This window comes from Corvus moneduloides, chromosome 3 (assembly GCF_009650955.1).
Source record: "Corvus moneduloides isolate bCorMon1 chromosome 3, bCorMon1.pri, whole genome shotgun sequence".
Classification (NCBI taxonomy): Eukaryota; Metazoa; Chordata; class Aves; order Passeriformes; family Corvidae; genus Corvus; species Corvus moneduloides.
The window spans coordinates 24,404,773-24,425,452 of NC_045478.1; the positions used below are offsets into that span (position 1 = coordinate 24,404,773).

General features: G+C 34.8%; 1 protein-coding gene across 2 annotated transcripts in view; it reads right to left on the bottom strand.

The window, feature by feature from the left end:
- Positions 1-20,680, bottom strand: part of CSMD1 (CUB and Sushi multiple domains 1) — a 1,116,713-nt gene that overhangs the window by 317,270 nt on the left and 778,763 nt on the right. For both annotated transcript variants that reach the window (XM_032104597.1, XM_032104596.1), the window contains exons 9-10: positions 14,647-14,771; positions 13,354-13,475 (exon numbers count right to left, since the gene is read on the bottom strand). In XM_032104597.1, coding sequence (XP_031960488.1) covers positions 13,354-13,475; positions 14,647-14,771 — 247 coding nt within the window. The remainder of the gene's footprint in view (positions 1-13,353; positions 13,476-14,646; positions 14,772-20,680) is intronic.

Sequence of the window (20,680 nt, forward strand, 5' to 3'; positions counted from 1 at the left end):
TATATAGACTGATCAGTTTTCTGCCTCAGGTGGAGACACAAGGAATCAGCTTACAACCCTGAGGAAGATTTCCTCAGGACTTTTGAATTTAGAACACTAATTTGTGAAACCAATTACAGGTTCTCTGAATTCTAATGCATTGAGAGAAGTGGGGGAAAAAAAAAAAGTAAAAATTTGATCTGTATAATTTTCAAAGTTTTTAGACCCTAATACGTACAGAGCTCAATAAAGAAAATAATAGTCAGTAGTAGTAGTAGTAGTAGTAGTACTAGTAGTAGTAGTATATCACTGCCCTAATGGTTGACAACTATGACTGTATCTTTCATGTTATAAATTTTATCTGACTTATTCAAGTAGAATAAGAAGGCAGGGTATTTCTTGAAGGTGAAGCGAATTAATTATATGTCAAACTGACATTTATTTATTCACAATAAAATGATATGTTAGAACAATACTACAAGGGTCAAAAACACTACACAAATCTTTGATCCCCATATGATGAAGCTGCCCAACAGTGAACTTAAAATAAAAGCTGAAGACAATATTTAAATATTCAAACCATATCTCTAAATATTACTCATGTCTATTAAAGCTGTCACATAATTTTTAAAAGTAATGGACCTTATTATTCTTTGGGTTTGGGAACATAAAATAATTTGAATTACTAAAATGGATTTCTAGAATAAAAGTATTAATTTAGTATCTTAAAGATATTATTGATTTTTAAGTACTCATTTCTTAACTGTTTTAACAAGGAAAAGACCAGACACAATTAAGTCCAAATACTAGTGATATACCCAGCTGAGTGAGATATTTACAAGTAAGAATTACAATTCCTGCATAATGCCATACTTTTATTGTAAAACATTCTTAAAACTTGTAAAAAATATTCTTTTTTGGCCCTTCTTTTTCAAAATACTGTTCAAATAATCACATACCTTCAGGAATTATAATTAGCATTTTACAGGGCTTAAATGACAAGTTGCAATTTCTTTAAAATTGTCTATAAATATTCTGTTACACTTGAAATGCCACAAACATAAACTTGATAATTCTTATGTCGGTAGGAATGGAAATTAATATCTAGTACCTGAGAAATTTGCAAAATGCATATATGAACACAAAAATATTCACAGTGTTGAAATCACTTTGGTTAATCAAAGAATCATTTAGATTGAAAGTGACCTCTGGAAGTAATCTGGTCCATTCCCTGGGTCAGCACAGGTACAACTAGAATTATAAAGCTTATCATACTTCAAGTGATTATACTAAATTACCATAAAACTGGTGCTGTAATAAAAATACCACCTCACTCATTATTTTACCATGTTATTGTAAATCCAATTCAGGAGTTGTATTTTGATTTGTTTAATTAAAAAACATGGATTAAAAGTAATTATGCTGAAAACATAGTCTCTTACCAACATAGGTACAATAAAAAATGTTTCAAAGCTTAAATGATCGTAAGACTTTATAAAATAATTCTTCAGTATCTTTGAAACAACACTCCAGAGATAGATACAGTTGGCCAATCCACAGGACTCATAAAGCGACAAAAGGAAAGAAGTAACCAAGTAAAAATGACCACACAAGTGTTTTTCAAGATCATCTAGTCCAACTCTTACATTGTCTAGCACCAACATAATCACCCCTAAACCACATCCCCAAGTGACACATCCAGGCACCTCTTGAACCCTTCCAGACATTGACTCCACCACCTTCTGGGCAACTTATTCCAATGCCTAAACACTCTTGAAGTGATTTTCTTTTTTCATATCTAAACTGAACCTTCCCTGGTGCAACTTCAGGTTATTTCCTCTTGTTTCTTCCTTTCAGATATGGCAGAAGAAGTTGACCCCATCTTGCTACAACTTCCTTTCAGGCCATACTATTGCTAATACAGGTTAGGATGCCATTTGCCTACTTGGCCACCTGGGTACATGCTGGCTCATGTTCAGCCAGCCGTCAACCAGAACCCCCAGATCCTTTGCTGCCAGGCAGCTTTCCAGCCACTCAGCCCCCAAACTGTAGTGCTGCATGGGGTTGTCATGACCCAAGGGCAGAACCTGGCACTTCACCTTGTACCTCATGCAGTTGTCCTTTGCTCATCAATCCAGCCTGTCCAGATCCCTCTGTAGATCTTTCCTACCCTACAGCAGATCTACATTCCCACCCAACTTGGTGCCATCTGCAAACTGACTGAGGGTGCACTCAATCCCCTCATCCAGATTGTTGATAAGGATATTAAACAGGACCATCACCAATACTGAGTCCCAAGAAACACTAATGACTGGCCACCAAATGGATTTCGTTCCACTGACCACCACTCTCTGGGCCCAGCCATCCAGCAAGTTTTTCGCCCAGTGAAGAGCACATCCATCCAAGACATGAGCAGTGAGTTTCTCCAGGAGAATGTTGTGGAAGACCATGTCAAAGGCTTTACTGAAGTCTGGGAAAACAACATTCACATTCTCTCCCTCATCTACTAAGCAGGTCACCTTGTCATAAAAGGAGAGCAGGTTGGTGTCTTGAGGTGACTTTATTATGTGTATCCCCTATCACCGCTCTATTCCCAGATATGGTTCTTGTGCCTTTCTGTGTCTTTAAAACTGGGTGCAAGAGAAGGAGAAAAAAAAAACCAGATGAACTTTTCAAAGCAGTTTGTGCTCCAAGGTCACACTACTCCTCTGCATGCTACTGTGGCAGCAAGAGCGGAGGAAGCACCCTTTGCTGGTTTTCAGCCAGCTTTTGGCTCTGTTTCTCTGGAGAGAGATGGGGAGTAAGATTTTTTTTTTTCCTGGGACTTTGGCTTCTTCTTCTTCTCTTCTGGAAGTGTTCAGAACACACCAGGAGACCCTACACCGTTGGCCCGGAGGGGGGCCCATGCTGACCCAGCCCTGAAGAGAGAAAGACAGAGACCACACCCACAGAAAGGACTGAAAATTTACCAGGTTATCTCCACAGTGAGAGGTTTTATTATTTAGCATTATTCTTTTCACATTCTGCATTGTGTCTGTTAAATAAATAGGTTTTTTTCCTTTCACTTTCCTCCGAGGAAAATTCTTTCTGAGCCTGGTGGGAGAGGGGCGACTGAAACCTATCAGAGGACGTTCAGTTTAGACATTCCTCTGAATTTATCTCAAACTGGGACACTTGGTTAAGCACGACCTGATTTTCATAAATCCCTGATTGTTCTGTATGTGCCATATGATGGCACTTAAGATGATCTGCTCTATGAACTTTCCTGGTACCAAGGTCAGGCTGACAGGTCCATAGTTCCCTGGATTGTACTCCTGACTCTTCTTGTAGTTGTAGAGGTATGGATATCGTTCAAACCCAAAGAACTGCACAGCAACAAGACATGTCCAAAAGATCTGTAATATGACTTTTTTAAGAAGGCGCTTTTTTTCATTTTTAAGAGGAAAAGAAAAAGAAAATGCTCAAAGTAAATAGAATTTTTTCAGAAATCAGTACTAGGGATGGAATTCCATATAAATCTAAATAGTTGGGTAGTGTAATTTGAAAGTGTAATGTGAAATCCTCACTTTGCCTGGAGATACAGAATCTGTGAGAAGTCCACAATTTACTGAAGCAGAAGCTGGAGGCCAGGAAGGATTACTTAAGGTGTAAGAAGTCTATGGTGCAGTAACTGAAATGTGCTCTAAAACACCTAAATGTAGATCTTTACCCATTTGTGTCTAAAGGTGCTTCAGGTAATTGCTCTCTCACTGTTTTAAATATAGCTAAAAGAGTTATTTGTCAGACTGTCAGTGAGGTATCTGCTTCAGGACATATATTCAGGAATTACTGTGTAGCTTTCCCTGGTCATAGTTGTTTGATGAAAAAACAAACACATATTTTCCCTTTAGATAACATCAGAGCAGAAAGTCTGCTAATTTGACAGAGTTAGTAACTGGCTAATGTAGAAAATAAAATTTGTAAGCATTTAGTTTTCTACATATAGGTTTACATATATGTAATAGCATGCATGCAATACCTTTTCCTGAAAGATACCGTAAGGCAAATATAATCTATGTGTCTCTTTAAAATCACCTAATTACAGAGAAAAGCACTGTAGACATAAAATATTTCAAAAGCTTCAATTAAAAAGAATGATCATTCAGAAGGCTGTTAACAGTCTGATAGAACAGTACCAAGAATTATGTTAATTGTGTGGAAGACTGAATTAAAACATGACACATATACTCTGACAGTGTGCATACTCTACCTAAGTGCGTTCTTTGCCTTGGAAAAAAAACAACTTAATGAACCAACAAACAACTAGGGGGTAGCAAGAATATATTCATTATAAGCAATGTCCTGAATAAAGCAGGTTCTGAAACTACTTTGTTGTGTGGGATTTGTGTTTGAATTTCATGAAGATAATATAAAATCTTAAAAGGACATTTCTGAGTCTTCATTGGTTTGTCCATTGACCCAATGAAGCCCTGCATGTAAAAAGTGTCTGCAAATATCAGGCTTTTCTTTGTGTTATGATGGTTGTACCAGGAGATTAAAAATACATTCACATCAAGGCTTTGATCAAGGATGCACTTCAGAAACAATCTCCAGTCATCTGCTCTTACTGTGCTTTGATTTGCCTCACAGAGCAGTCTCAAAGCAGGTAAGTTCATCTCTTTTTGCATAAAAGTAAGTTGGAAGATATTCTCCAGCCAGTAACAGGCATTCAGCCTAAAGAAGCAGAAACAGTCCACAGTAAAAACTCTGAAATATACACAGTGTAAACCTCATGCCCTTAGCACTAATTGTTTTGCGGTATAAAGCTGCTTGTGGTGCACTGTACTACTAATGCTAATGTAAACATAGCCTAATTTATTCTCTTAGGATAACTGGAGGCAATACTTGCATCTTGTCCTATCTCCCCTTCATTTTCCCACCTGCTGAGATTCTGCTCATGCTCTGCAGATGCAAGTTTCTGCAAGATGTTCATGTGAAGTCAAGAAAGCTGTTAAACAATGTGTTTTTCATCTTTACTTAAAATCCTTAGGTTTGCCTTCTAGAAACTTCTGGATTTTGATTGAATAAATAAATTAGATTTTTTTATCTTCTTCACTTGTACTTTCTTGCCAGGTACTTATGCTAGTAAATATGGAGGATGTTGCTTAGAAGAATGACATCTGCAGAGAGGCTGAAATCTGCATGAACAAAACTCTCCATCACAGTCTGTGAACTCCATGAAAAGAGAGGTCTGGTGCTTTGCAAAACAGAGCAACCATAGGAGAAGAATGAATCTTGGAGTGCAGAGAAAATGTAAATTTCTTATTTCCATAGTGTCAAACTTCACATTTCACATGATCTGTCATTATCTTCCACCCATTTCAATACCAAATCTAAAATGAGAACTGCTTAGTGATGAATGAACTCCTCCTAAGATGTTTTCCTCCTCAGGCAGAAAGGTGAGTTTCTCTAATGATCTGGTCTCCATTTTAAACTTTCATAGCAACTAGAGTGACCTAAACATCATTCTTGCAGTGAAGCCTCTGTTTATGACTCACTTCAATCCTGAATACTTTACTATGGTGCACAGGTCTTTGCTTATACACGTTTCAGAAATACCACTAAGTAAATTATGTTCCAGTGATAACTTATTTAAATTACTAAGCTCTTCACTAGATTAAAAATACTTCTTTTTGTTGTAATGAGGAGAGTTACCACCAATGGGGATGAAGAGGAAAACTATGCTGTGAAATCTGTCTTCTTTCCTGCCATCTTGAAAGGAAAGGGATGATCATCATTAACAGGTGCTTCCTTTTTCTGAAAGGCATGAAAATCTGAAAAGGCATGATGATCCCCACTGTGATTTTAATTTTTACGTAGTAAAGTGCCAGCGATGCTTTAGGCTCTATTTTCCCAAGGGAAGACAATTGAAAGAAATGACATGCCTTTCCATGTCATGGAAAAGAAGCTTCTTCACCATGCCCCCTTCCGAAGGTAGGAGCCTGTCCAGTGGTTCCTTTCTATGTGCATCAGTGGAATTACTACACAGATCTTAATTCGAGTATGCTTCCTTTACTATAATAAAGGTGTTACTATAGCTCTAAGACATGATGAAAACTGCAAAGAGAAGGCCTTTGAGAGAACAAGTGTGGGAACAGCTTCATGCAGATACATTAACCTCTTAAATAATTTACAGCTGGTAATCAAGAAGAGGATGCCCCACATCTTTAAAGACCAAATCAGTATATTGTTTTGTGATTTAAACACTGATTAAAGTCTGTGAACATGAGCACCCAGAAACTATTAAAATAAGCTGGAAAATACTTGAGTTTTAGGCTACCTGGTATAATTACAATTAATAAAAACCACTCAAAAATGTTTTTAAAAAATAGATCTTGTTTATCCTTTAAATCAGTAGAATCCATTAAATGGAAAGTGAAAGAAAACACACTCCAATTACTAAAAAAGAGGTAATCCAGTCCATTATCTTTAACAAATTGAGATTTATTATTGAAATTGTTTTATCTCAAAAAAGTCAGATTTTTTTGAGACAATAATTTGATCGGTTGTGAAATTTCATATCAATTTTAGATTTCTCCATTACATATAGCTTTTCAATATAAGAAACCTGCAATAAATTTTAAATGTTGTCATGCACAAAGATTATTATTTGTCATTAATGCATCAATGTCTAATGAAGAATGGATGAGGGAGCTGGAGTTGTTTAGTCTGGATAAAATGATGCTCAGAGGAGACCTTATCACTCTCTACAACTGGTTGAAAGAAGGTTGTTGCCAGGTAGGGGTTGATCTCCCAGATAACAAGCAATAGGACGAGAAGAAATGGCCTCAAATTGTGCCAGGTGAGATTTAGATTGAATATTAGGAAAAATATCTTCACTGAAAGGGTGGCCAACCATTTGACAGGCTGCCCAGAGATTTGGTTGAATTAGCATTTCTGGAAGCATTTAAAGATGATGCTCAGAGACAAGGTTTAGGGGTAGGCTTGGCAGTGCTGGGTTAAGAGCTGGACTCAAGCACCTTAAAGGTCTTTTCCAACCTAAACAATTCCACAATTCTTTGAATAACTAGGACTTGCCAAATTGTAATTATGTATAAAACCAACAGTAAATACCAGTATACACTCAAGTAGAAACAGTACATTTCTCCTTGAAATATATGCAACATTGAAAAAAAAAAATCAGTAAGTGTTAGAATATTTTTGAACACAGATTTGGTTTTACTTATGAATTTACTGAAATTCAACCACACAGCAAGTAGCACTACCTTCCATTTAACCAAATATCATAAATACTACAACCAGTTTTCTCTTCAAACAATAAACATGCAGTAAACAAGAAACATAATTATCATAGAATCACACTAAGATTTCCTACTGATATTTGCTAAGTTTACTTATTTTTATTTTTACATTATTTCCAAGAGTCTGATCAATAATCTCTTCTTTTTTCCACACAGAACTGGACTAAGTTCTTTCTCATATATGTGAAGGCACAACTTCTGCAATGTCACCGGTTTATTCTGACTCAGACCACTTCTAATGTATGAAATTCACACAGGGTCATCACATTTAAAAATCTGGAAAGGGAGATTCTGCTGCCCAACTATTCCACTCTGCTCTGCACTGATGAGGCCTCACCTTGAATACTGTGTACAGTTTTGGACACAGCAAAATAAAATGATATTAAGCTATAAGAGGGTGTCCGAAGAAGGGCAAAATGATGGTGAAGGGCCTTGAGGGGAAGCCGTGTGAGGAGCGGCTGAGGTCACTTGGTCTGTTCAGCCTGGAGGAGACTGAGGGGAGACCCCATTGTTGTGAGGGGAAGAGGAGGGGCAGACACTGATCTCTTCTCTGTGGTGAACAGTGACAGGACCCGAGGGAATGGCCTGAGGCTGTGTCAGGGGAGGTTTAGGTTGAATATTAGAAAAAGGTTTTTTACCCAGAGAGTGTTTGGGCACTGAACAGGCTCTCCAGGGAAGTGGTCACAGCACCAAGCCTGGCAGAGCTCAAGAAGCATTTGGACAGTGCTTTGAGGGGGAAGGGGTGTATTTTTTGAGTAGGGGATTTTTTTAGCTATAAAATAAGAAATTCAAAGATAAATAGCCTAGTTTTTTTGCAAGATATAGGCCAAAATAAAGAAGAATTTTTCAGATATACAGTCTGGAAAAGTGTATCTATGAGGAAGGTAAATACTTTTGCTGCAGTAAGTATTCAACTAAAGAGTAAAAATAATGGATTTATATAGTTCTGACCCAAGCAGATACAGAAGAAACATATCACAGCGAAAATATTACATATTGCTCTTTTTTGAAAGTGTCCTCAATCTGGTATTAGAACATGAGGAAACAGAAGCATTAAAACTCTTTAAATGGCATATGTTTTTGTATTTAACAAACTCATTTTGATCACTTTGAAGGTTGTAATTTTTGCTTTTTTTGTTGGTTTTTTGTTGACACTTTTTTTGGACACTGAAACTTTTGTTTGCCTTGAGCATTGCATTACCATCCTATATATTCCAACTGTCTTTCTGAATTATGGACTTATTGTAAAATCAAAGACAATATCACAGCAAATATACTGCTGAGTCTCCTTCTTCAGCTTTTCCATTCTTTCCTGTGTATGCTCCTATAGCTCCTTTCCAGAAGTCTTACTTGTTGTTTTTTTCCCTAAATTGCCATTTCCAACTTAATATGTCATACTTAGATCCATATGAGGCTCATAAAATTCACACCCTACAGCTAAATCTCAGTAGTGTGAATCTAGCTGATATCCCGAAAGCAAATATGAGATACTGAAGACAGATAAAGCTCAGTAGTTAGTCTCCTTTGCTCAAAAACAGCATGGAAGGAAGGTCAGAGGGAAGGTAAGTAATAAGAAATAATAACTGTCGGCGTGTATTTGTGACAATGGCCTTATGAGGAAAAAACTTAAGCATTTGGTGTTTTCTGGCACATAATGTTAGAAATCGCCTGAGAAAAAAAAAACAAATACCACAGAAAATAACACTAGAAGCATTAAGATTGCTCCTTCGGTTAGCTTTTCTTGCTGGCCAGGAAATACAGTACTTTCCTGTGTGGCAGGAAATTTGTTCTTGGATGCTTTCATCATGAGATGAGTATTACAGAATCACAGAAAGTCACAGAATGTACTATGTTGGAAAAGACTTTTGAGATCATCAAGTCCAACCTATGACCTAACAGCACCTCATCAACTAAACCACGGCACTGAGTGCCACGTTCAGTCTTTTTTAAAACACATCCAGGGACAGCGACTTCACCACCTCCCTGGGCAGATGATTCCAGTGCCCATGCATTGATCCCATGCATCCCTCTTCCATCCCTACCTCCAGTTTAAAGAAAACAAGAGTCAAAACTTCTTGTAATTAATGCTCAAATGAGACATCTAAACTCAATATAGAAAGTGGTTTTGATCTGTGTTTATCAGTTTTACCAAAAGGCTCAGTCTCAGAAATAGATGTATTAATGTAGAAGACATTTTCTTCAACACTTTTACTTAAATCTGGTATAACTCCACTCCAAAATGATGTTATTTCATTCAGCATGAATTGGGACACAGTCTTTATCTACCAGGTCATTAAACTTAGCAATATTGCAGCCCATGGCACATCTACTATACTGCAATCAGCAATCAGTCAGGAAAATATTGGGCAAAATTATGTATCATTGCTGAAACAACAATGTAATAATGCAAAAAACCTTGCCCTCCAATAGACACTGGGGCTGAAAAATGGAGCCCTTGCAATATGACCATAAAACAGTGAAAGCAGCAGGAAATCCAAGGCAGTAAGTATCCACAGTCTGGAGAAGGAATTGAAACAGCAAGGGGTAGATCCATGCTTAGTACATACTAAAGAGATTATACTAACAGTAAGAAAGAGGTAAAGAGAACAGATCGGTAAATCCTCAAAAGAGTTCAAAGTAACTGATTCTAGAAAGCTGAGAAACTGCATAACAGAAGAACTCAAACAATGAAGAGCTGTAAAGAGTTACAGCATGTACTTAACACAGAGTCAGAAGAGCACCATAAAGTTGTATTTGCAAGTACTAAAAGTCTAATAAATTACTCGGTAGAATGCTGACCAAAAGCTACAGTAGTGGGATCCAGAGGAAACAAATAAATGGTTAAGGAAGAAAATCAACTCTTCAAAATAAGAAGAAATACCTTTGAACAGGAGAAGAATCAAATTTAGATTTCTGTATTGATCAGAAAAAGGCAAATAAATGTTAGAAAAATATTTAACTAAAAATGATCTTGATATAGTTGGCTGAGACCTGGAATGAGGCAACTGTCTCTATAGGATGTTGAAATTTGTTTTCATTTTGAGTTGGCATTAAAAATCTGCCCCCACCCCAGAACCAGAATGCAAAATTTGGAAAATGTGTCTATTAAAAAAAAAAAAAAAAATCTTTAAAATATTCCTGCCCATCATTTTTGGGGTGGTTTTTGGGTGGTTTTTATTTGTTTCTTTGTTTTGTTTTGTTGGGTTTTCTGTTCGTTTTTGTTTGGTGGAGTTTTTTTTTGGGGGGGGGTGTTTTTTCTTTGGAAGGATATCTCCTAGGAAACTTCTTTAACTACATTATTGTCTTCAAACTGCACTGAATATTAAGAGAAAACACTGTCTTATCTTGTAAAATTCTATTTGCAAACTAACCTGATAGGAGACCACAAATTCACTTTTAGAGTAAGTCAAAAGTAATTTAAAATACAGGGTAACAACATGTCATGATCCGTCTGCTTCCTTGGAAAAGAAAATCAACAGGACCCTAAGCAAGCCGGTAAATATTTTCAAATCTGCCAGTCAAAAGAGTGGATTCCTCAATGTAATCTTAAAATCAGATCTTCAATACACCATTCAATTCTCAAAGAGTTCTGTTATTCGTAACTCCAAGAAAAGTCAAGGGTAAGAATCTTCAAAACTTTCACCATATCTTAAAATAATTTCACTGCTCTGGAAACTTGAAAATTATTTTGGTAATTTATTTTTTTAAAGTTCATGGATTTCAAAATCCTAGAAAGATTTTTTTTAAAAAAAGAAGTAGGGTTCCATTTCAGAGAGTCTGTAAACTAAAAGGATTTTCTTTCACATCTTTTATTAACTGAAGGGGTGTGTGCTAACTCCAGATGCAGTTGTTTGGAGATAAAAATCCCAATACTCATAAAGATGATGTATACATTATGTGAAAGCAACCTAACAATACTGTAAGCCTTAAATAAGTCTCATTTTCATCATGGTCCTAAAGCAATTACAGTCTTTCCAAGAGACATGAAATTAAGAAAATTTTTCCGTGGTTGCACTGCTAGACAAATCCAAGATCAATAAAAAGACAACTGATTCAATATTGCCCATCCTGTCCAAAATGAAAGACGTAAAAGTTACACCTCTTTTCCCCATGCTGTGATTTTCAGTGTCTGTTAGTATGTCTCTTTGCCTTCCACTCAGCTGAATGTAACAAGTGTGGATTTTTTTCTAGGTGAAAGCTCCAAGTGTTTACTTGGACCTCTTAATTTTGAATGTAACATAATTTATCTGTCTGCGTGTGCAATTCCTTCTTGTGTCTGATGAGCTAGCAACCTGCCCACAGAACACTACTTAATAGCAGTGGTTTTTCAAGTCCAGTGAACAGAATAATAAATTAATCCAAACCAATCTCATTAATTTCTGCACTACTAAAATTTTAAATTCACTGAGATATATACATTGTATAGAATGAAGAGAACTTGTGCATTATTGTAGCAGATGGGGGTTTACTGTTTCTCATAGGTAAATTTGAGTCTCCACAGAAAATATACACTAGGCAGTTTAATAGCATAGTCAGTACCAATTTTTCTATTATTATGGTTAAACTTTCTTGCAATCAGCAAGGAGATTGCCACCATCATTTTATTATAAATATGAAAAACACTCCTTAATTAAATTTTTGACAATTCAAGGAAAAAAAAAATAACTGAAGAAAGAAAGCTTTAAGATGCCTATACTATCCTCTATTAGTAGTAATTACACTTTTTTTAATGTATATTTAATTTTTCTCTTACAAAAATATACTGTGTTTTACAAAATCAACAAGACAATACACTACTGAATATAATTTGAGTAGATGAAATTTTAAGACATTTCCCATAATTTAAATGCTTTTCTATATTTAAAAATGCAAAGTGATTTAATAATTTCTATAAAATGCAGTGACTTTAAAGTCAAAGGTCTTCCAGGAAAAAAAATTCAGTTCTAATGGCTATTCTAAATAAAATATAACAGTTCAGTTTGGAACTTAAAAACAGCCCTTTCTGTTCAGAGAGAAGTCCCACTACAGTAAAATCTTTCTCAAGATGATAGTTTTGTACTTTTGCCTGGTTTTCCTGAATATATATCTTTACTGAGGCACACTGAATTATCTTTAAGAAAAAATGAACTTAATTAATTTTGCAAAGCAACAGTATTTACATCTGTCATAGGTTAGCAAGCCGGTTCAAACCCAACCCGCTACAACATCTCAACAATATGCTATGAAAGCATGCAGCAAATTTATCTTTTCTGCAGCTAAATATTTTCACTTATTAATGGTGAGATAAACATTCTTTTGCTTAACTACTTTAAAGAAATCAAGAAGTCTTCCAAAAAGCTGCACAGGAAACGTATGTTCTGTAATTATGAAAGTACATATAGATTGTACATTCCTTGACATAATGTAATTCATTTATTCAGCATTTCACTACACAGAAGTACAATATAAGTAAAGTACTTCTTTAACCTCTTTTTATTTTTTTTTTCCTTACAGATATGGGGTCTCTGTCCTTTACTGATTTTGTAGAAAAACAGTAAAAATATTTTGTTATGACCACTATCTTATGCATAATTAGATGACTAGTTTGTAGTTATGTATTAAGAATCATTACTGGAAAACAGTGGATTGAAAAGAGAAATTATGTAGGTAGTAAAACAACTAACAACAGCTGTCAAAATACTTACATGTAATGTTCAGGTTTTATGCCAGGAAATCTTATGTTAAGATTCAACAGTGAATAAGTATCAAGACACAACCTGAAAAATTCACTATTAACTCATTTAGCAATGTGGAATTTTGATCATGATTTTTTGTATTTCATTAAAAAGTATTTAAAACTTGAAAATTTTAAATTAGACCTATTTCTCTGAGTGGACATTTTCATATATGCTACTTTTTTTTTTCCCCTAGTGCCCAAGTGTATTTTCCTAACATCTCTACTCTGCTCCTTTTTGTGTTTAAATAAATATACAAATTTGCATGTGTTCATGCATTTGTGCAAATATATATGAAATATTTTTAAGACAAATCCAAAACTCTACCTTTTCACTTGAGACAAGAGAAAAAAGCATACCTTTTCTGGGTCAGTTGTTGTAATGACCCACACGCAGTGTGCATTGTCTTCATATTGAACTGGATAATTTGGCGACGTGATAATGCCACTTGGTCCACGTAAATTAGAACCACATGTTCTAGCTAAAATGATAACCAAAAAACCAGATTGCTTTAGACTGGATGCTCTGTTTAAAATAAATATTATAAAATTGCCACAGCATTAGCAACAACTTGCCATGAAAGTATTACTATGCTGATACACTCTATAACGATCTGTCCTTAAAGATATTTCAGCCAGACAAAAAAATCCTGAAAATTTACCTACAGAGGAAGAAACATGCACCTTTCAATTAATCAGCCTAGCATTTACAATACTTTATTCATACTTTATGTAAATTAAATTCTCAAAATTATCATATCAATATTCTGTTTGGAGAGAGATTTACCCTTTCCAAATGTATGGAGGGAGCCTTCTACCCATGAATGTAAGAAGGGCCAGTATGTGCTCTCCTTCACAATTTCCCCATGATTTGGAGAAAGAAAGTCATGTATCACAATATTTATCTAACTGTATGTCCTTAACCTAAACATGACCTCCTGTGGTGTCTTAGCTCTTTCCACCATAGGAAATGTAATTACAAAGAAAAATAAAAGAAAATGGTTCTAGGCAGTATGTAGTCTGACTTGGTAAAGCACAGATTCTGTTGTGAAACCATCACAATCTCTCTGCCACGTTCAGCAAATCCAGATAGTCAGCAGTTTGAAAATACATTACTTAACATATTCAGTTATCTTCTAAAGAGCACTAAGGACAGATTTTGCAGAAATATTCAAATTTCTCAAAATACTTCAGTATCTAGAAGCATTTAAAAATATTTGGACGCATAATTTTCAGTGACACAAACAGAGTTATAGTTTCATAAGTCTACATCAACTCAGAATATTTCAAAATGTCACGTTTATGGTACTACAGCACTTTTTCAACATGCTAAACAGAGAGTCTAGATCATATAATTTCTAAGTACTTAGATACAAATCTCAGAACCTCAGAATCTATCCATAGATCTTCCATTACCTTCTGATGTAATTTAGTCTCTTCAGTTACTTAAGTTTCAGTACAGGCAAGAGGAATGATTAGATTCTTTAAAAACTTGGTCATTTTTTTTCCTTAATGTTGGAATAAAACACCCAACATATTTCTGGTACTTTGGAAAATTTTATCTTTCATCTTTCTCTGTGGCTGCCTCCATTCTAAAGCATGAAATACGAGCATTTCTTTACTTCATGAAAAATTCCAAAGAATAGCAGTTACCTCTGCAAATTGGCCTGTGGTCACTCCAGGCAGCCAGTGTATCTGTCACTCTCTGACAAGTGATGCTCTTAGAACCTTGCAGCACATAATTGTCTTCACAGGAAAACTGTACACTTGCACCCACCCTAGGGGATAAAAGGGAGAAAGAAGGAAGGAATTAAATATATTTTTAATATCAACATCCTCAAACAAATACAAACATTGCCAAGTGACAATATTTCAAGATCCAAATAAAGAAATTAAGGTACAAAATTCTATGCATAAAAAACAACTTATGCTCTAGGTTTACTACTAGTTTGCCTACCTTTTAAGGAAGAAAGTCTAGGAATACAAAGCAATTGTGATACTAAGTTTGTTCTTTTACAGGATGAGTTCAATGAATGCACAGATAGCTACTCTTTCTAAGAAAATATATAATCACAATTCTTTCAGGCAACAGAACTTAATGAATAATTTCAACATCACTATATTCTCTCAAATGAGAGAATAAGCAATTAGACATGGTAATTTGTCAACATGTACAACCAGGAAATATTAATTGAAGTCAATGGTATGAATTCATTAAATACTCCTGACCTTGTTGAAATTTCATGTTAAACATTACATTAAATGATAATTTTTTTGGGACTGAAATTTGATTTGTTACACTTGTAACACTGAAATGTATCCCTTTGGAATTACTTATGCTGACCAATCGTTATGAAGATTTTAAAAACTGTATACGCTTATGGTCTATATCACAGGGAGTTTTCCTAAACGGTATTTACATATCTGACTCCATTTATTATTTGTGACACTCTTTATTCCCCATCATAATTAACTGGTTCTGTTGTTTGGTTTCTTGCACTTTTAAATCTGTATTTGACAATCCCGTGTCATGAACTAAGTGAACTCAATAAAGTAGTATTCTCAGTTTACTCTCTCTAAGTTACTCACTCCTAAACACCAGGGGATTTCTATATGGCAATCAGGAGGCTCAATGCTTAAAATTGTGCTGTGCTGTGAAGAACTGCATATAATGTCATTCACTATCATGCAGCTCATTCCCACCCTTCATGGACAAGTATTATCTTAGTTTCTCAGAGGATCTCACAAACACTGACTATATTGTTCATTAATATTATGATGTATTTCTATAGTTCTTTTCATTCTTTCAGGAAATTTTAATGGGATTTTTTTCTTTTTGTTTTTTTTTACTTAATTTTAAAATTTGAATGTGATGCTTCAAATCTAGAAAAGTTTTAAAAACTGCTTCTCCTATCAGTTTGTTCTTGAGCCGTTAAATATGAAAACTCAAAAAGGCAGGGAAAATATTGGCCCTTTTCTTTCATAATTCATGCAAAATACACAAAATTCTTCAAGAACAATGCAGGTTTCTAAAATTGCATTTATTTTATACTTGTCATAATCTTCAGAACATTCTTTAAACCCTCACAAAAATAGACCAAACTTTATTCTAAATAAATACCTCAGGTTAATGAAAAATTAGTTTCTCTTATTAGTAAAGAAAATATTACTCATTAATCTGATATTTTAATGCCATAAACATATTTTTAAAGGCATTTTCACCTACTGTCTAGAATTAGGATCTCTGCATTTCTTTTTCGAAGGAAACAGGGAAAAAAACTCAAGCAGTTACCTAGTAGTGATAACTGCAAATTGAGAATCAAAGTATTTAAAAATCATTTTGAACAAAGGCCATCTGACAAGTGTAATGTTGTGTGAAGCAATGTGAAAACCAACATTTCCCTTAAGTTTGCTACTATAAAGGCATGTAAGGAGAATTAAAAAACTGTGCATGTGCAAAAACATAGAGTGAAATGAAATGTATAATTATTGGATGTTTGCAACAGCAATTTATAATTTAAAATACCTGAATATCGCCCCCCCTGCCCCCCAGGAAAGAAAGAAGGGGGGTGGTGGGAAATGAACAGGAGGAATACAAATATTTTTATGTCTAATGCAGTAAATAAAGGATTTTATGTTTAGATTGGGTTTTGATCATTACAGAAATACTTTTAAAGTTTTTATTAATGTATACATAAAACATTACACACTAATTTAAGCTATACAGTTAATGATGATTCAATTTGTTTCCATATTATTCTACAAAGTATATATTTCAGGTGTTTGTTTTGTTTTTTTCCTAAAATTCTGGAAATAGCTTGGATCTAAGGCTCTAAGGACAATTAAGGGGAACTTCATATGTTTTACACAGTGGGTATAATCTTTTGAAATGTCTGAACACAAACTAAGGGACACAAAAAAAATGTGCTGAATACAACATAATAAAAACAAAGAAGAAATATAGAAAAAATGTCATATTAAAGAGCAAGGTAGAGACACGAAGTACTCAAAAGCTCTTTATGTATCTAAAGCATCATCTTAGGAGAAGGGATGCATCTGGATCACAGTGTACAATAAAACTCCTAACCACATCCACATTGCTGGGTCTCTCCATTGATTAAGCTTGACAGTTTCCCATTTAAAAGGGAGACATACTTTTGAACATGCCTCTTATAGCATGTTTGATATGTGATTTAAAATAAATTGGTTCATTTAATATTCAGGAGTTAACAATTAATGTTTTTAATTGGGTTGGGGGGTTTTTGTTGTTTTGGTTGTTTTTACATCTCTACCTCCCTAGTCACTAAGCAAAGCTGAGAGCACTGCAAGTATTGCGTTTTGCTTTGTTACTTCTCTCTGTAAACTTTAAACATGGGGAAGAAATCTGTTTCCTTGTTTTTCTATTTTAAATTTGAACTCCATCAAAGCATAATTTGTGCGTTTATAAAGAATGCTAGAATTTGACTGGAAGAAGCCATTTTTAAAAAAGAAGATACTAACATAACAAAAGTTAATTTCATTTTCAAAATTTGTTTTGGAAATCTAAAATCCATTTGTTTTACAAATTGTTGGTGAAATTGTGGAAAATGACTGCATTTTCACATTACTGAACATACCATACAATATTTAAGGAGAGCTGAAACAGTATTATTTAGATCTATTTCAAATTTCATTTAAACAATCTACTGGTTTGCAATCTTACCTAAAAATGAAACGTGATATTGACCTCAAAATTATATTGATTATGTCTCATTACTCTAGCCAAGTCTGACTTGCCATTTCTTCCCCAAAATGAATCCAAATATCCATTGGATTGTTTTAAAATCACTGAAAATCATCTCCCTGAAATGAATAATTTTGCCTGAAATGAACACAGTAAAAGTGTGGCAGGAGGACAGAATGAAAAGGTTAAGATTTCAATACCTTTTTGTTTGCTTTATGATATTAGAATGAATGTCATTACTATGCTGAAAACGATGAAACCCTTTTCAAAGAACTTGTCATCACTGAATCAGTTGGGTCCCAGGCTGTCTTGAAAAGAAGCCCTCTGCCTTTCAATCAATCCCACTCATAACATGTCTTTCAGTAGACTGGAAAAGATTTTGAATAATGTGCATTTTCACGTGTTTTATTTCAGATTAATATTCACAGTTGTCATTCTCTTGACAAGAACAATAGCTCCTTCTGGTGTTTATACTTGCCTCTTAGAAAAGAAAAAAACCATTGCCTTTCTTTACTCTCCAGAGTACTTTTATTACATTGGAGATATGCAAGCAGCAGCAAATATTACTTCCCCTTCTCCTATGGAAGAGTTTGATTTCTCATTTGAGAGAAACAAAAACTAAATTCCAGCCAAATTCTCTGTTTAAATGTCCATCTAGATTTAGACAGCTAATTTTAAGATAGATATGTTTTAAATAGATATTAACAAACTTTAAAGTACATGAAAAACACTTGCTGTTGCATAATGAGTTTTCAGATAATAAGTAATGTTTAGGAGGAAAACCAACTGCTATAATTTCTCTCAAATAATATTCATAACTGGAGGCCCAAAACATGCACACAATTAATGTGATCAAAGTATACAACATGTTTTATTTATCTTATTCTATACAATGTTTCTTGTTGAACACATGCATTCATTTATCTTCATGAACAGTAACATATACTTCATGAAATTAAAATATTGTAAGAGGCTGGATGGGATAAAGGAGGGAGAGAAATAGCCTTGCTCTGTCAGTTTAGTAAGCATAAGTATTGCTCATAAGTAAGCTGCAGGCATTTAAGATACTTTTAAACCACATTAATTCCTAAGAGACTATGTTCAAAATATAGTTATCTGCATTTTGCAAGGTTCTTTGACATTAGATTCCCTCAGATATCTTACAATATACTTCGAGCTTTAAGGTTCTTTTGCGTTTTCCCTCTTGGTATTTTTATGCATTGCTGGGATATTTGTTGTTGAGCTCTTCCATGTTTGGGTTCACACATTTTGGATCTTTGAACCTGTTTCACCAAAACTATTTTAGTTCCCTTTCTCTTTCAATTTACAGACTACAGCCTAGAGGTGAAAAGAAGTAATTCTCTTTGTTACCCTCTTTGAGCTTATCAGTGCTCTTAGACCTGCTGTTGTATCTTAACAATTGTTCATATGCCACTGATTTGGACCACAACTAGATGAGAGTCTGTTTGGCCAACAGTGTACCATGAACACATAAAAGCTGTATGACATTTACAGATTCACAGAATAAATTAGATTGGAAGAGGACATCATCTAGTTCATTTGAAGCAAGCCCAGTTGGAACAGAGGGCTCAGAGCCCTGCTCAGGTGAGTTCTGAATGCCTCCCTGGATGGAGATTCTACAAATTGTCTCACAAACTTCAATGTTTTACTATCCTCATAGTAAAAACATGATTTTTTTTTTTTTTAAATCCTGAATCTAGTCGTAATTTACCATGTCCTACTTTACTTCTATTGCCTCTAGTCCGGTCACTGTTAACTCTTTCCAGAGATACTTTTCTCTCTCCACTGATAACAAAATGATCATAGATACTGCCCCTAATTCTTTCAACTAAATATTTTATTTGGAGGAATTCAGAAGAGGCATTGTCTGCATCATTTATAACTTTATGAGGAGAGACTGAAGCAGAGAAGGGATACTGAGGCATGCCTGCACAAGCAGGAAAGTAAAATACTCTCCAAAAATAACAGTGGAAATATAAAGGATGAATACACACAGGCACTTTAATACCTCTTGAGAAAGTTATATTTTAGCATCCCATTTTCATCTAGTCTTCTACTGCCTGATGTTTCTCTCTGCAATACATCAAACATTAATAAAGACCTAGATAGAAATTGCATTTCTTTTCCTAAAAACAGCAGCCCTTTGGACAACAAATGCATACTGTATTTTTGTATCATACAATTTCATTTGCAGTAGCTGTGCTTGACAAGTTGAATCAGAACACAGAAGAGGACATCAGCAAACATTTAGAAAACTTGTCTCTCTAGCCTATTAATTGAAAGCTTATTTCCCTTCATTATTTTTTTAAATGCATTGAACTGCTGCGCTGTCACTAATGAAGCCATGACTTTGCCTATAACTGAATCTTTTAATGCTGGAGTTTATGATTTCTCAAATTCCTTTGAGGATAAATAGAGAAAAATCCAAAAAGTATGTCAGTTTTTATGTAATTTATTTTTCCTGTCAGTTATGATCTAGCTTGGAAGAGCCTTGATTCAGGATACAAGTTGTATTAATTTCCTTTCTAGAGCTGCAGAGAACTTTGCACAATTCCTTCTAATTCCTGTGCATTGTTCCTTTCTCTTAGGTCTGACTATCCAATCCCTGCTGAACAATTTATAAATCTCTGCATGAGCTGGAAGATCCCATCTCCTTCCTTTGACCCTCTTCTCTGCTGCACCTTCAAGTCTCTGCCTTTTTTCGTCAACAGGGAAAGAGCAAACATCCTCCTTTCTCCACAGGGGTCCATTTGATCTTGTCTTCTTTTTTTAATATAACAAAAGGTGAAAACAGGAAAAAAAGAGGAGATGGCATTCATCATAGCCTCAGACACTGAATTTTCCATGTTCCCTAAGCTTTTTAACAGCTTTTATAAAGTGGGAAAACACATAATACTCTCTGCTTCTTCTTTGTCTTCTATGCTGTCCACAGAGTTATGCTTT